We start from the raw sequence: 14,494 nt of genomic DNA on the forward strand, positions 1-14,494 counted from the left end.
TCACAGCTTTAATACCTCCCGCCCACTGTCCTTATCTTTGACTGGTCGGTTTGAGGGAGGGCCTCTGGATGGACGTTTAATCAGCCTATCAGCTGTGTGGGTTCTGACCAGTGGATGGAGATCCTGTGGGACGGGCCAATCAGCTTTGAGGAGGAATCTTACAGGAGCCACTGGAATGTTCAGCAGCCATTTGGATTGGTCAGAGTTTCTGTCTGTGAGGACAAACAGACATTTGATTGGTCAGAGTTTTCTGTCCGTCAGTAAACCCCAGACACTCCAGGTAGAAGCTGCCATAAACTGATCTAGGTTCATATTACCTTGCCCCCAATCTTATCACTAACCATTAGAAGGATGAAATAAATACTGTTTCTGACCCAGGATCAGTGATTAGGGGCTACTTCTACCTCCTTCACTGGAAGAGCAGACAGGGGAGGGGGGAAATCACCCTAGTAGAGGCTGCTAACCATGACCCATAACCCCTGACCCATTCCGTAGTGCTTTCTTCCTGTACGTGTTGAAACAGTAAAAATGAAAACCAAAGCTTTCTCCACTCCAGGGCAGGTAGCGTAGACTGTATGCAGTTATAATACCAAATCACTTTGACAAAATCACAGCAAGAAGTACAACCAAAGAATAATGTATTATATTTTGTAGCTGTTGTAAAGAGTATTTTTAAAGACCTGAGTGTGACTGTTAACACTCTCCTCTCCTCCTATCCCTCCATCTCTCCTCTCCTCCTATCCCTCCATCTCTCCTCTCCTCCTATCCCTCCATCTCTCTCCTCCTATCCCTCCATCTCTACTCTCCTCCTATCCCTCCATCTCTCCTCTCCTCCTATCCCTCCATCTCTCCTCTCCTCCTATCCCTCCATCTCTCTCCTCCTATCCCTCCATCTCTCTCCTCCTATCCCTCCATCTCTCCTCTCCTCCTATCCCTCCATCTCTCTCCTCCTATCCCTCCATCTCTCCTCTCCTCCTATCCCTCCATCTCTCCTCTCCTCCTATCCCTCCATCTCTCCTCTCCTCCTATCCCTCCATCTCTCTCCTCCTATCCTTCCATCTCTCCTCTCCTCCTATCCCTCCATCTCTCCTCTCCTCCTATCCCTCCATCTCTCTCCTCCTATCCCTCCAGCTCTCCTCTCCTCCTATCCCTCCATCTCTCCTCTCTTCCTCTCTCTCCATCTCTCAGTGGTGGAAAAAGTACCCAATTGTCATACTTTAAAAAAGTAAAGATACCTTATTAGAAAAGGAATCGAGTAAAAATGAAAGTCACCCAGTAAAATACTACTTGAGTAAAAGTCTAAAAGTATTTGGTTTGAAATATATTTAAGTATCAAAAGTAAATGTAATTGTAGGAATATTTTCTGTAGGAATGTAGTGAAGTAAAAGTAAAAGTTGTCAAAAATATAAATAGTAAGGTAACGTACAGATACCCCAAAAAACTACTTAAGTAGTACTTTAAAGTATTTTTACTTAAGTACTTACATTTACATTTTAGTCATTTAGCAGACACTTTTATCCAGAGCGACTTACAGTTAGTGAGTGCATACATTTTTCATACTTTACACCACTGCCATTTCTCCTCCTCTCATCCTCACCCAGTATCTCTCCTCTCCCTCCATTTCTCCCCTCCATCTCTCCATCTCACCTCAGTGGGTGTGGATGGATGCTATGCATGTCAGCACCAGGAAGGAAGCACTACAGTGGCCTGCTTTCCCAAAGTATGGGTCAAATTGTGTGGGGTTTACTGTCTATGGGCTTGGTTAGCTCCTTTGCTCCTCTCCATGTCTGCGGTACCAGTACTGTCTCTGGGCTGGGAGTGGGGGTATCTCTGCCTCTGTCTGTGGGTTACTGTAGCTCCTCTCCATGTTAATGAGTAATACATCAAATGAAGCAAAGCCAAGCGAGAGCTGCTTCCTCATGTCGAAAAGAAAACAACAAAGAAGAGGATAAAGAAAACTCTGTGTTAAGACCTACTGATATTTTATAGTGTGAACCAAAGATGCTACCTCACTCAATTTCCATTTGTGATTTCTATCACTTTGATGATACCAAAGATAACCAAAGATTTTGTCATTGCACGGCCGACATGAGTGATGTGGATAGAAGGTTTACTGTATGTCCTTATCCTTACCCCCCCCCCTCTTCTCCTCCCCCTGCTCTGCTTGGTCTCTCTTCATCTCTGCTCTCTAATTATAAAGCTATAGGTAGACATGATACTGAAGCTGTAGACTATGTTACCAAAACAACAAAGATGTTGACAACACTCTAGACATACATGTTAACAACATTCTAGAATAAAATGTTGACAACGTTCAAGAATGATATGTTGACAAAATTCTAGAATGATGTTAACAACCTTTTAGACAGACGTTGACAACGTTCGGGAATGATATGTTGACAACGTTCTAGAATGTTGACAACATTGTACACAGACATGTTGACAACATTCTAGAATGATGTTGACAACGTTCTAGACAGACATGTTGAAAACGTTCTAGAATGATACGTTGACAACATTGAACGTTCTATACAGACATGTTGACAACCTCTCTAAAACTCCCAGGACGAGTGCCTTGCTTGAACCAAAGTGTTAAACCACTGTTGACCTCTCTATGACCTCTCTGACCTTTGACCTTTTACTCTTTGAATACCTCAGCCTGTAGAGACGGGCCATTACTGAAGACTAAAGGAATATCTCTCACTCTCTCCCTCCTTCTCCTTCTCTCTCTCTCTCTCTCTCTCCCTTTTTCTCTCGCTCGCTCTCTCACAAGTGGTGCTTTCGCCAGCTCTACCATGCAATGAAACATACCAAAGGAATTTCTGATCTCCACTCCTGCTGATATACCAAAGCTCTTCTTCTTCTTCTTCTTCTTCTTCTTCTTCTTCTTCTTCTTCTTCTTCTTCTTCTTCTTCTTCTTCTTCTTCTTCTTCTTCTTCTTCTTCTGTCTCCCCAGCCCACCCTCCCTCCCCTCTCCTCCCATCCTCTCTCCTCCCCTTTGAAGGAAGGCCCAGCACTCTGGCCGTGTTTGTCTCTGAATACCTCATAGTGAGACCTCTGTGGTTCTGTGGATAGAGAGTCAAAGTGGGTCAAGGAAGAACTCAACTAGTTTGGTAACTAATGTTGTTATTGTTACTTATTTCAAAAAGCTTTATGGTTCTTATTTATTCTGGACATTTGTTTTGGCAGAAGTGTTCTGTTTAAGGTCGCAGAGGACAAGTTTCAGGGTCTTGAGGTTTGAAACTTGTCTGGATGGAGAGATGAAGTGTACTATTTTGTTATCAGACATTGGGTACTTATTCCGATATTATAATGATGGTAGACTATTGTTTTTTACAGGGTAAAACCAACAACTGCTGTGATAATGTGTTCATATTTTTTAATTTTCTCTTCTTCTGTGTTGTGATGATTTCGTTTTAATTTAATTGTGTTTTTGTATTATTGCTTAACCATTGCTTTAATTTATGCCTTAGTAGAAAATCTAGATTTGTATATAGTAGATTTTTTGAGCGAAAACAACCAAAAAAAACAACCAAATGAACATTCAGTTTTGTGTTACAGCCTTATAACAGTCTCCTGCTTAGATCAGATGAAGGAGTGGGTTTGTATACTTCTTCTCCTGTATCTCAGCTCCGTCGCTTCATCATGTGTTCTGAACACTGCCAGAGACCACACCATTGCCCTGACAACGGGCTGACACACATCTGACACTACATCCTGTTTCCTATTTAGTGCACTACTTCTGCCCAGAACCCTATGGCTAATCCAGGGATGTGATCAGGACAACATTGAAAATCAGGATCAGGATTTGGACTAGGGGCTATGTTAGTTTCATATGAATGGAAGATAATGTCAGAAAACCAAGAATTTCTGATTATTCAGGATAAATCACATCTCTACTAACCCAAACCCTATGGCTCTATTCAAAAGTAGTGCACTGTATAGGGTGTCATTTCAGATGCAGACAAAAGTTATACAGTTGGTACGTACTTTGCTCAACCGCTGTCAAACAAGCAGCAGTGTGTAATGTGTTTTCTATTCTTTTGACTTTTACATTTTTATTTTAATAGTATTAATAATAATAATGAACATCCAAAGATTTCTAAAACAAACCAAAAAGTGGAGAAAAAAAGGAAAAATAAACGATGTAAAATGTTTGAAAAAGCACTGGCATTTGTGAGTTTAGGAGATGTTGAGTTTTGATTTGCCATTCGCAGCACGGGTATAGATGTTAGTAGAAGGCTGTAGGCCGGGGGCTTCTGTAGTCAAGGTTACTCAGCCGTGTAGGAAATGTCCTGTTTAAATGTACAATCTGAAGTGTTGTTTTAAACTAAACCAGGGCTGCAAGTCCTCTCAGTGTTGCTCAACCCAGTCCTCTGGTGCCTGACATGCATACTATAGGGCCAAGCCGAGCTGTAATGTGGTGGCCTGGTTACAAATGTGTGAATCAGGTATTGGACCACCAACCATTTCACATATTAGGTCTATTCCAACACTTGCACTCCTCTTTCAACTAAGTCAACTAATCATAAAGCCCTTGACTAGTTGAATCAGGTGTGTTAGTGTTGGAATACATCAGATATATGAAATAGTTGGTCCCTGAGGACTGATCTGAGTCACTTTGCTGTCTGATACACAGAGTGAGGTGGGTGGAGTTAGTAGTGGGATGGGTGGGGTCTGGGCGGGGCAGCAGGCCTTCCAGGGGTGGGGTCACAGAGCTTGTTCTGAACTGCATCTCAAATTAAATCCTATTCCATATAGGTGATGTAGTGCATTAGGTAGGGAATATGGTGTGATGAAGTGCCCTATATAGGGATTAGGGTGTGATTTGAAACACAGGCCTCTTATTCATAATATTGTGTCTCTGCCGCCTAGCTCCACCCCGTGTCTGTTGTTTGGTGCAAACTCGTGTAATGACAATGAGCAAAGTCTAATAAACCTACTAAGAAACTTGTGTGTGTATATGGGTGGGACAGCACTTCTCTGGTCTGTGTGTGTGTGTGGTCAGTGAACTCAGTTTAGCAGCTTTAAGCTGTTTAGTGCTCATCTCATTTCTCAGTAGTGTGGCCTTCCTTCTTAGAACAGGCCCTGTTACAGTGGATCCTGACACAGTTAAGTGGAGTCCAGATGTTTTAGCTTTCAGCCCTCTGTTACTTTCTCTTGCATTCAATCTCCACAGGCCATACAGTTCAATGGGAATAGCCCTGCAGACAAGAGTAGTTACATTGTAGAACTAGACAGGCTGTGTGTGTGAGTATGTGTGTGTGTGTGTGTGTGTGTGTGTGTGTGTGTGTGTGTGTGGGTTTGTGTGTGTGTGTGTGTGTGTGTGTGTGTGGTGTGTATGTGCATGCGCCATGCTTGCGTGCATATATTTGTCTGTCTGTCTGTGTGTGTGTTTCTGTGTGCTTCTGTGCATGTGTGTGTTACTGTGTGTGTCCCAAATCATGCTGAGTCTCATCACAGTACTGCAGCGCCTGAGACAATCAGACGTTTGGGCAAATCTGAGGTGGTACCCTATTCCCTACAAAAGTAGTGTGCTAAAGGCAATAGGGTGTCATTTTAAATGTGAAAACACTAATACAATAAAGGGGGGTGAGCCCCTCACTGGGGGGTAGGTTTGCAAAAAAATCCCTGGTTTACCTGAAATCACAGTTGGAGGTTACCTGGAATCGGGAGGAAATAAAGCAGGAAATCCGGAATCCTCCAACCAGGACTTCTGGAAAACCAGGGAATTTATTGAAAGTTCCAGGAATTTTGTAACCTTTCTTGGGGCCTCTTCCAGAGATGACTCATATATTATAAAGAGTTCTGGAAGGTTTTGTTGAACAAAAAAAATACCTAAACCAACTCGCTGACATTTATTTCCAAAGAGAACCCAGTAGTTGTTTCTGCATTTTCCAGTTCACACTGAGTTGTTCTGGTGTAAACCAGCCAGTGACAGGCGTCCATTGTTCTTTTTTCCATCTATCCTTCCTCTGAAGCCGTCTGTCCTTCATATCAATCATCATAGTCTCTAGTTGTGTTTCTGTGTGTGATGGGCTAGAGGGATGTTGGGCTAGGTGTCACTCTCTCAGGCTCGTATAGAGGTGCACAGTTCTTGGCCCATATTCACAAAGCGTCTCACAGTAGGCGTGCTGATCTAGGATCACTTTTTCCCTTTGAATCCTAATAAATAAGTGGGGAGACTTTCTCCTAGATCAGTACTCCTACGCTAAGACACTTTGTCCTCATGGGCCACAGTATCTCATAGCTTGATTGGTTTTATCATATAGGTTCTAATACTCTTGGCTTTGCTGCTGCTCTCTCAGTGCCGTGCAACATCTGCTGTGTTTGCTAAACAAAACAAACATTGGAATACAAAATAATAAAGAGAAGCAAGTAATGATGTCATCCAGCTTTAGTTTTTCAGTGTTCAAATTTAACCTTTTCTGCAGTCACTAAAAAGTAGAAAATAAACAGTTGGAATTCCAGCATCTGACTCGTGTCATTTCCTTCACTATTGATGTTAGACTCAAAAGTGTATTTCATATGTATGTAGTAGATACAATTTGTTTTGAACTGCAACTGGCACCTACCCCCCACATGTTCTTTTAAATGCCCACTGATACGCTGCACTTCTACTCTTCACCACTAGGTTGCAACATAACACAGTATAACTCAGTCACCTGCAGAGGGATTCCTCCAGCTGATACAGTATGTTGTTCTACTGAGGTCTCTTTGTGTTGTCATCATCACAGATCATACAGGGTTTCCTTTGTTCCAAGCATGTCAAATGAGGCAAAACTGACCCTTTAAAATGTGTTTTCTGTTTATTTAATTGAATGTCCCACCCATCCAGACACTGTAGGACAGGTTGTATAGAGAATGGATCAGGGACCAGAGTGGAGACAGACATGCCATAGCTGCATAACAGGTTATCTGTCAGTAGCATTTGTTTTGGAATCACACATGCGTGCGAACACACACGCACAACCATCAAGATAGTTTCAATGATGACCTTCAAGAGCAAGCAGCTTATAGGTCAACAAGTTTGAGTGCAATAATGAAATACACTACATGACCAAAAGTATGTGGACACCTGCTCGTCGAACATCTCCTTCCAAAATCATGAGCATTAATATGGAGTTGGTCCCCCCTTTGCTGCTATAACAACCTCCACTCTTCTGGGAAGGCTTTCCACTAGATGTTGGAACATTGCTGCGGGGACTTGCTTCCATTCAGCCTCAAGAGCATTAGTGAGGTCGGGCACTGATGTTGGGCAATTAGGCCTGGCTCGCAGTTGGCGTTCCAATTCATCCCAAAGGTGCTCGATAGGGTTGAGGTCAGGGCTCTGTGCAGGTCAGTCAAGTTCTTTCACACCGATCTCGACAAACCATTTCTGTATGGACCTCGCTTTGCGCACGGGGGCATTGTCATGCTGAAACAGGAAAGGGCCATCCCCAAACTTTTGCCACGAATTTGGAAGCACAGAATCATCAAACTCCCGACGAACAGTTCTTGTGCTGACGTTGCTTCCAGAGGCAGTTTGGAACTCGGTAGTGAATGTTGCTTCAGCACTTGGCGGTCCTGTTCTGTGAGCTTGTGTGGCCTACCAGTTCAAGGCTGAGCCGTTGTTGCTCCTAGACGTTTCCACTTCACAATAACAGGACTTACAGTTGACCGGGGCAGCTCTAGCAGGGCATACATTTGACGAAGTGACGTGTTGGAAAGGTGGCATCCTATAACGGTGCGACGTTGAAAGTCACTGAGCTCTCCAGTAAGGCCATTCTACTGACAATGTTTGTCTATGGAGATTGCATGGCTGTGTGCTCAATTTAATACACCTGTCAACAACAGATGTGGCTGAAATAGCCGAATCCACTAATTTGAAGGGGTGTCCACATACTTTTGTATATAAAGTGTAGCAAGGAAGCCACCCTTTGTCATTTTGAACTGACAGCGACCTCTATTTCTCAGGCTGGGTCAAGGACTCCACCTAGTTGTTGTGTTACGTTATGACAGCACTGCAGTGGTAGGATTTATTGTTGCTCTGAATTTATTGTTGCTCTGAGTGGATCTATGACCATTTTTCCTCTGTGAGCAATACATGGTTAACAATATTACTCAAAATGATCAATAGTGAGCACTGAGTAATAAATAAAACATCCCTAATCTTATTATATGCCTACTGAGAGCTGGTGGCCTGGATTCCTGTTGTCATTATTGACCGATTCAATGTTTCACTTTCAAAGACAATCAAAGCACTGATTACTATTCACAGTTCAAACAAAGAACATCTCAAATTTGAATTGTCAAAGTGCTCCAATATTATCACACTTTTCATCTGGCCTATGCTGCGTTCACGTGCTGTTAGAGTTATCAGAAGTTCCTAGTCACTTCGCAGTCGATCCTCCAAATGAGCATTACAAGTGGGAAACTCTGAGAAAATTGCCTCCTGAGTTAGCGACGTTGTGACGTTTCACCAATGACCTTTTATCTTGTCAACCAAAAAAGGACAACTACAATATGGGTAAAATGTAGCTACTTTGACCATATTGTCAATGTTCAACAATTTAAACAAGCCAGCTAACTTTATTATAAACAACGTTAGCTCGCTGGAAACAGCAGAGGGTGCACCCCCCTATCCACATCGACGGGACCGCAGTGGAGAAAGTGGAAAGCTTCAAGTTCCTTGGCGTACCCCATGGCGCGTCGGGAGAGAGAGAAACAGCGCGAGGGGGGAAAGAAATGCCGATTTTTAAATCACAACAAAAACCCCACCCCACCTTAGTCACCACCCGCTTCCCTAGCCTCCTCCACATGACCACCCTCCAACTTACCCCACCTGGATTTAGGGGCAGCACCGGGCTAAGAGGCAGCACCAGGATAAGGGGCAGCACCGGGCTAAGGGACAGCATCGGGCTAAGGGACAGCACCGGACTCAATGGCGGATCCTGGCTGGCTGGCTCTGGCGGATCCTGGCTGGACGGCTCTGGCGGATCCTGGCTGGACGGCTCATGGCTGGCTGAAAGATCTGGCTGCTCATGGCTGGCTGACGGATCTGGCTGCTCATGGCTGGCTGACGGATCTGGCTGCTCATGGCTGGCTGACGGATCTGGCTGCTCATGGCTGGCTGACGGATCTGGCTGCTCATGGCTGGCTGACGGATCTGGCTGCTCATGGCTGGCCGACGGATCTGGCTGCTCATGGCTGGCCGACGGATCTGGCTGCTCATGGCTGGCCGACGGATCTGGCTGCTCATGGCTGGCTGACGGATCTGGCTGCTCATGGCTGGCGGAAGGCTCTGGCTGATCCTGTCTGGCCGGAAGGCTCTGGCTGATCCTGTCTGGCGGAAGGCTCTAGCGGCTCCCGGTCTGGCGGACGGCTTTGAAGGCTCATGGCAGACGGGCGGCTTTGCAGGCTCAGTACAGATGGCCAGTTCAAGCGCCTTAGGGCAGACGGGCAGTTCAGGCCCCGTTGGGCAGACGGCAGACTCTGGCCGTCTGAGGCGCACCGTAGGCCTGGTGCGTGGTGCCGGAACTGGAGGTACCGGGCTGAGGACACGCATCTCAGGGCTAGTGCGGGGAGAAGCAACAGGGCATGCTGGACCCTGGGGACGCACATAAGGCCTAGTGCGGAGAGCAGGAACAGGGCATGCTGGACCCTGGGGACGCACATAAGGCCTAGTGCGGAGAGCAGCAACAGGACGCACAGGACTCGGGGAACACACAGGAGGCTTGGTGCGTGGTGTAGGCACTGGTGGGAAAAGGCTGGAGACACGCACCATACAGCTAGTGCGTGGAGGAGACACAGGGCTCTGCAGACGTACAGGAAGCCTAGTGCGTGGTGTAGGCACTGGTGGTACTGGGCTGGAGCGGGGAGGTGGCGCCGGAAATACCGGACCGTGCAGGCTTACTGGCCCCCTTGAGCACTGAGCCTGCCCAACCTTACCCGGGTTGATGCTCCCCGTCGCCCGACCAGTACGGGGAGGTGGAATAACCCGCACCCGGCCTATGTGGGCGAACCGGGGCCACCATGCGTAAGGCTGGTGCCATGTAAGCGGCCCGAGGAGACGCACTGGTGGCCAGGATGCGTTGGGCCGGCTTCATGACATCCGGCTCAACGCTCAATCTAGCCCGGCCGACATACGTGATGAATGCACGAACCGTTATGCCTGCGTAACAGGAGACACCATGCGCACTGCGCAACACGGCCCGGGCACTCGCCTCCACGGTAAGTCCAGGAGTAGGCGCAGGTCTCCTACCTGACACCACACACTCCTTTAAGCCCCCCCCAAGAAATTTTTGGGTCCACGTTCCAGCCTCGACCCGTGCTGCCTCCTCAGGCCACCTCCTCTCGGCTTTAGATGCAATCACTGACAAACTGAAATGGTCCACCCATGCAGACAGTGTGGTGAAGAAGGTGCAACAGAGCCTCTTCAACCTCAGGAGGCAGAAGAAATTTGGCTTGGCACCTAAAACACTCACAAACTTTTACAGATGCACAATTGAGAGCATCCTGTCGGGCTGTATCAGTGCCTGGTACGGCAACTGCACCACCCGCAACCGCAGGGCTCTCAGAGGGTGGTGCGGTCTGCCGAACCCATTTCCGGGGGCAATCTACCCACCCTCCAAGACACCTACAGCACCCGATGTCACAGGAAGGCCAAAAAGATCATCAAGGAGATCAACCACCCGAGCCACTGCCTGTTCACCCAGGCTATCATCCAGAAGGCGAGGTCAGTACAGGTGCATCAAAGCTGGGACTGAGAGAATTAAAAACAGCTTCTATCTCAAGGCCATCAGACTGTTAAATAGCCAACACTAGCACATTAGAGGCCTCTGCTGCCTATTGAAATCACTGGCCACTTTAAGAAATGGAACACTCATCACTTTAATAATGTTTACATATCTGGCACTCATATATCTCATATGTATATACTGTATTATATTCTATAATTTTCTACTGTATCTTAGTCCATGCTGCTCTGTCATTGCTTGTCCATATATGTATATATTCTTAAATTCCATTCCTTACTAGATTTGTGTGTATTGGGTATATGTTGTGAAATTGTTAGATATTACTTGTTAGATATTACTGCACCATTGGAGCTAGAACACAAGCATTTCGCTACACCCGCAATAACATCTGCTAAACACCTGTATGTGACAAATAACATTTGATTTGATTTATAAAGCTAGCTAAAATCTGCTAATCATATTGGTTGAAGAATTATTCAGACCAAAAAGCACATTAATAAAATGAACTCATATTTCCGACATCACAACTACGAAAAATAAAACTCAGAGGAGCAACACGTGAACGCATCACTAATCTGTATCTGAACAAAATGTTCACATAAAAAATAATACACGTGCAGACGTGAACGCGCATTCAATCCACCATCCAATCAAAGCTGAGCAGTGGCCGTCCCGCTACAATGTATCAATCATGGCCTGAGGTACCCTTACACAGAGTTATATTGTTACTTTGAACCGTGTTTTAGTGTATGGTATTTGTTGTCATCTTGACACATTGTCAAACTGTAACCAAAAAGTTTAGAGATCACGGTTGCTATCGCAGCAGGTTCACTCGAGGGCAGATACAGGAAAGTGGTCTAGCTGTTGTTGGGACACGTGACTCAGAAAAGACTGCGCTGATCTGTTTTGACAAGGGGACATTGGTAGAGAGAGGTGAAGGGGGAGAGAGCACACAAAATAGTTTATGGATAAGAAAGAGCACAAAATATAATTTTGTTGCGAACGGTATGCGCCTGTACTGTGTTATCGAGTTGGACGAAGTTAGCTAGCCAGCGAACCGTTGTTTTGGAGGAAGAAAAAATCTCGCTAACCGCTGCAACGAGTTGGGAAATAGATGGTCAGCTTTGTTTTCTGACAAACTTTTGATATGAGAGAAAGCTAACCAACAATAACTAGGTAACTGACAAGGGATGTGGCTACTTTACCTCACTATGTTTCAAGACGACAAGTGGAGCCGATGCTTCTGGACAACACAACGTTTAGCTATCTAGCTAACGTTGGCTGTTTTTCAGAATGATCCGTTGAACGAGGTCTGTCCTCTAGACTCGAGCCCACTGTTAGCTGAGGTGGATCACTCTAGCTACCTGCGCGTGGGGGTTGGGGTGTTTGTTTGAGAAGGTTGTCATCAGATCAGATGCCTGTGTGTTGTTTGCTTGGTCAGCTAGCTAAAGCCACGTTAGCTAAGCCAAGTAGGTGAGGTTACAGTAGCACAACAAGCTGAAAGAGAGAGAGAGATGCTTCGTGACGGGACTACTGCTGTGGTTTTGGTGGTGGAATTTGAGACGTTTATTTTTGGGGGTAGACAGTCAGGTTGTCAGCTCAATGCCTTGTTGGCTAACTAGGTGGTTGACAAACCAATAGCTCGGAGCTAATCTATCGTTTGACGGTCAGATTTAGCTAGCTAGCTCAACTGTACGTTGGCCAGTTAACAGTGCGACTCGATGGACCTGTACAGTAGCAGTTTGCTAACAAAGCGTTGCTTTGTCAGGTAGGGGGCGATTGGCAGCATACAGGCTACCCAGCTGGTATTGTTGCTTAATGCAGTAAGTCAGCAATCCTTTGGAAGATTTGGATCCACACATTCAGACACACATCATTATATTGCTGTCAGGGCTGTGTGGACGGGAGTCTTCAGACCGAAGACAGACAGACATAAGAGGCTGCCAGATTCCCAGAGGGATCCAGATGACACTGGCTAACATGAAACCAGAGCGAGGTAAGCTGATCTACAAGGATTTATTCCATGCCAACTAGCAGTAGCTATACTGTTAATGGTATGCGTCTGTGTGAGCCTACACTACAGTGCCAATCATTGCAGTACTAATAGGGTCATGATGATCATATTGAAATTATCCATCGTTGGCAGTGTGTGTTGTTGGACCAGCAGAATGTAGCCAGCCAGGCAGTCCCCCGGAAGAGGGAGAGGAATCGGGGGGAGAGAGAGAGTGATGTAACAGCTGGTTAACTTGCTTGCTGCCTGCCTGTGTTGATAACAAAGTCAACCTGACCCAGTGAGGCCACGGAAATTAGGACGTTCTGACTGCCAAATTACACAATGGATAGGTTAACAACATGGCTACAGATATCTGAGCAGTGGTTCAATTATAACAACATAATGTCATCTTGTCATTTCTGTAAAAAAGCTGTTTTTGGGGAACAAAACGCACCAGGTCACACTGACATGGTGGAACAGCTGACTGCATGATAAAGCCGCTCAAGCTTCCTTTGTGTGCCTGAGAGCTCTGCGTTATTCTGTCAGTCTCTGGTATGGGTATGCTGCAATGCTCAAAGGCCTTTGTTCGAACTGAACATCTTCACTGTGACCCGGAATCATCACCATGATCAGAGACTTCGATCTGCTCTCTGCCTGCTGTACTGTCTGTGTGTTAACATGATGTATGATTTACATGAAGCCTGCTGGGCAGCCAGCTTTGTTTGTTTTCATGTCAGGGTTATGCAACCACAGCAGCAGTGGTCTGTAATGCCAGCTCTATTAGGAATACATGGACTGTATTGTATGCACCCTGCCTGCCTGCTTGGACATAGTCTACTAATGTAGTGATTGCTTCAACATGCTTGTCATTAATCCAAGGTTGGTTATGATTCTTGTAGGGACAACAACAGCAGCAGCTCATTGGAGTTCAGAGCAGCTAGCTGATACTCTTTGGCCTTATCACATTACAGTCAATCAGAAGACATTCAGCCTCTGTTTGTTTTGGTTACCACCAAACATGGAGTCAAACAATAGGCCTGTCTCTATTTACTGTTCTGAGGCCTGTAGTAAGGCAATATTCCTATCTATATCTTCTGTTCTGAGATCTGTAGTAAGACAATAGGCCTGTCTCTTCTGTACTAGCTCTGTCTCTATCTACTGGGACCTGTTGTCACTAGTCAGACAATAGGCAGGGCCTGTAACTACTTCAGAGGTTTGATGTGGTCACACAGCAACCACTGTCAGACAAAGGAAGCACAATCAGAGATAGTTTTTCCTACCACACAACAAACCCCACACCATCAGTGTCCTACACCCCATCCTACAGCCTACTGACACTGTAACATGACTCCCTACCCAATGTCAGGGTGTAAACATGTCCTCCAACACCACAAGGCTGAGATTTAACCCCTGTCCTGAACACACTGACTGGCTTTACCTTTAATAATAACCCAGGGTTCATGGCTCTGACATATGGGCCATGGATGTGGTAAACACACACTGTACATATAGTAATTAAATCACACACACTTACTGTACTACACACTGCAGATGTTTTGTTGTTGTTGCATGGCCAATTGTAAACAACTACACACACACACTTTTACTGAGCTAGAGAGACAGATCTGGCCTTTCCTGCTGGATCACAAGTTACTGTAGTTGGACTACATTTACATTTTAGTAATCTAGCAGACGCTCTTATCCAGAGCGACTTACAGTAGTGAGTGCATACATTTTCAAATTTGTTTGTACTGGTCCCCCG

The 14,494-nt window shown here is 45.6% G+C and overlaps 2 protein-coding genes across 3 annotated transcripts in view; one reads left to right on the forward strand and one right to left on the reverse strand.

Moving 5' to 3' along the window:
* On the reverse strand, positions 1-12,029 carry LOC121580036 (acidic phosphoprotein-like). 2 transcript variants are annotated; one of them, XM_041895112.2, is made up of 3 exons: positions 11,945-12,029; positions 2,812-3,065; positions 1-212 (listed from the first exon to the last, which is right to left on the reverse strand). In XM_041895112.2, exons 2-3 carry the CDS (start codon positions 2,981-2,983, stop codon positions 1-3), a joined length of 384 nt encoding a protein of 127 aa, XP_041751046.2. In that variant the 5' UTR covers positions 2,984-3,065; positions 11,945-12,029. The 2 variants fall into 2 exon arrangements, with proteins under 2 accessions (XP_041751046.2, XP_045079407.1); XM_045223472.1 differs by lacking the exon at positions 11,945-12,029 and having other exon boundaries at positions 2,812-4,660.
* The window catches only part of fam214a (family with sequence similarity 214 member A), a 26,304-nt gene continuing 23,237 nt past the window's right edge, over positions 11,428-14,494 (forward strand). The window contains 1 exon segment of the mRNA XM_041895096.2: positions 11,428-12,735. Coding sequence (XP_041751030.2) covers positions 12,720-12,735 — 16 coding nt within the window. The 5' untranslated portion in view covers positions 11,428-12,719.

Source organism: Coregonus clupeaformis, chromosome 1 (genome assembly GCF_020615455.1).
Source record: "Coregonus clupeaformis isolate EN_2021a chromosome 1, ASM2061545v1, whole genome shotgun sequence".
NCBI classification, from domain to species: domain Eukaryota; kingdom Metazoa; phylum Chordata; class Actinopteri; order Salmoniformes; family Salmonidae; genus Coregonus; species Coregonus clupeaformis.

Bases quoted from the DNA above. Each gene is read 5' to 3' on its own strand.
- LOC121580036 (XM_041895112.2), bottom strand. From the start codon at position 2,983: ATGGGAGGAGAGGGGAGGGAGGGTGGGCTGGGGAGACAGAAGAAGAAG. The intron at 213-2,811 runs GTATGTTTCATT...TTGTCCTCACAG, and splicing joins GGAGATCAGAAATTCCTTTG to ACAGAAACTCTGACCAATCC.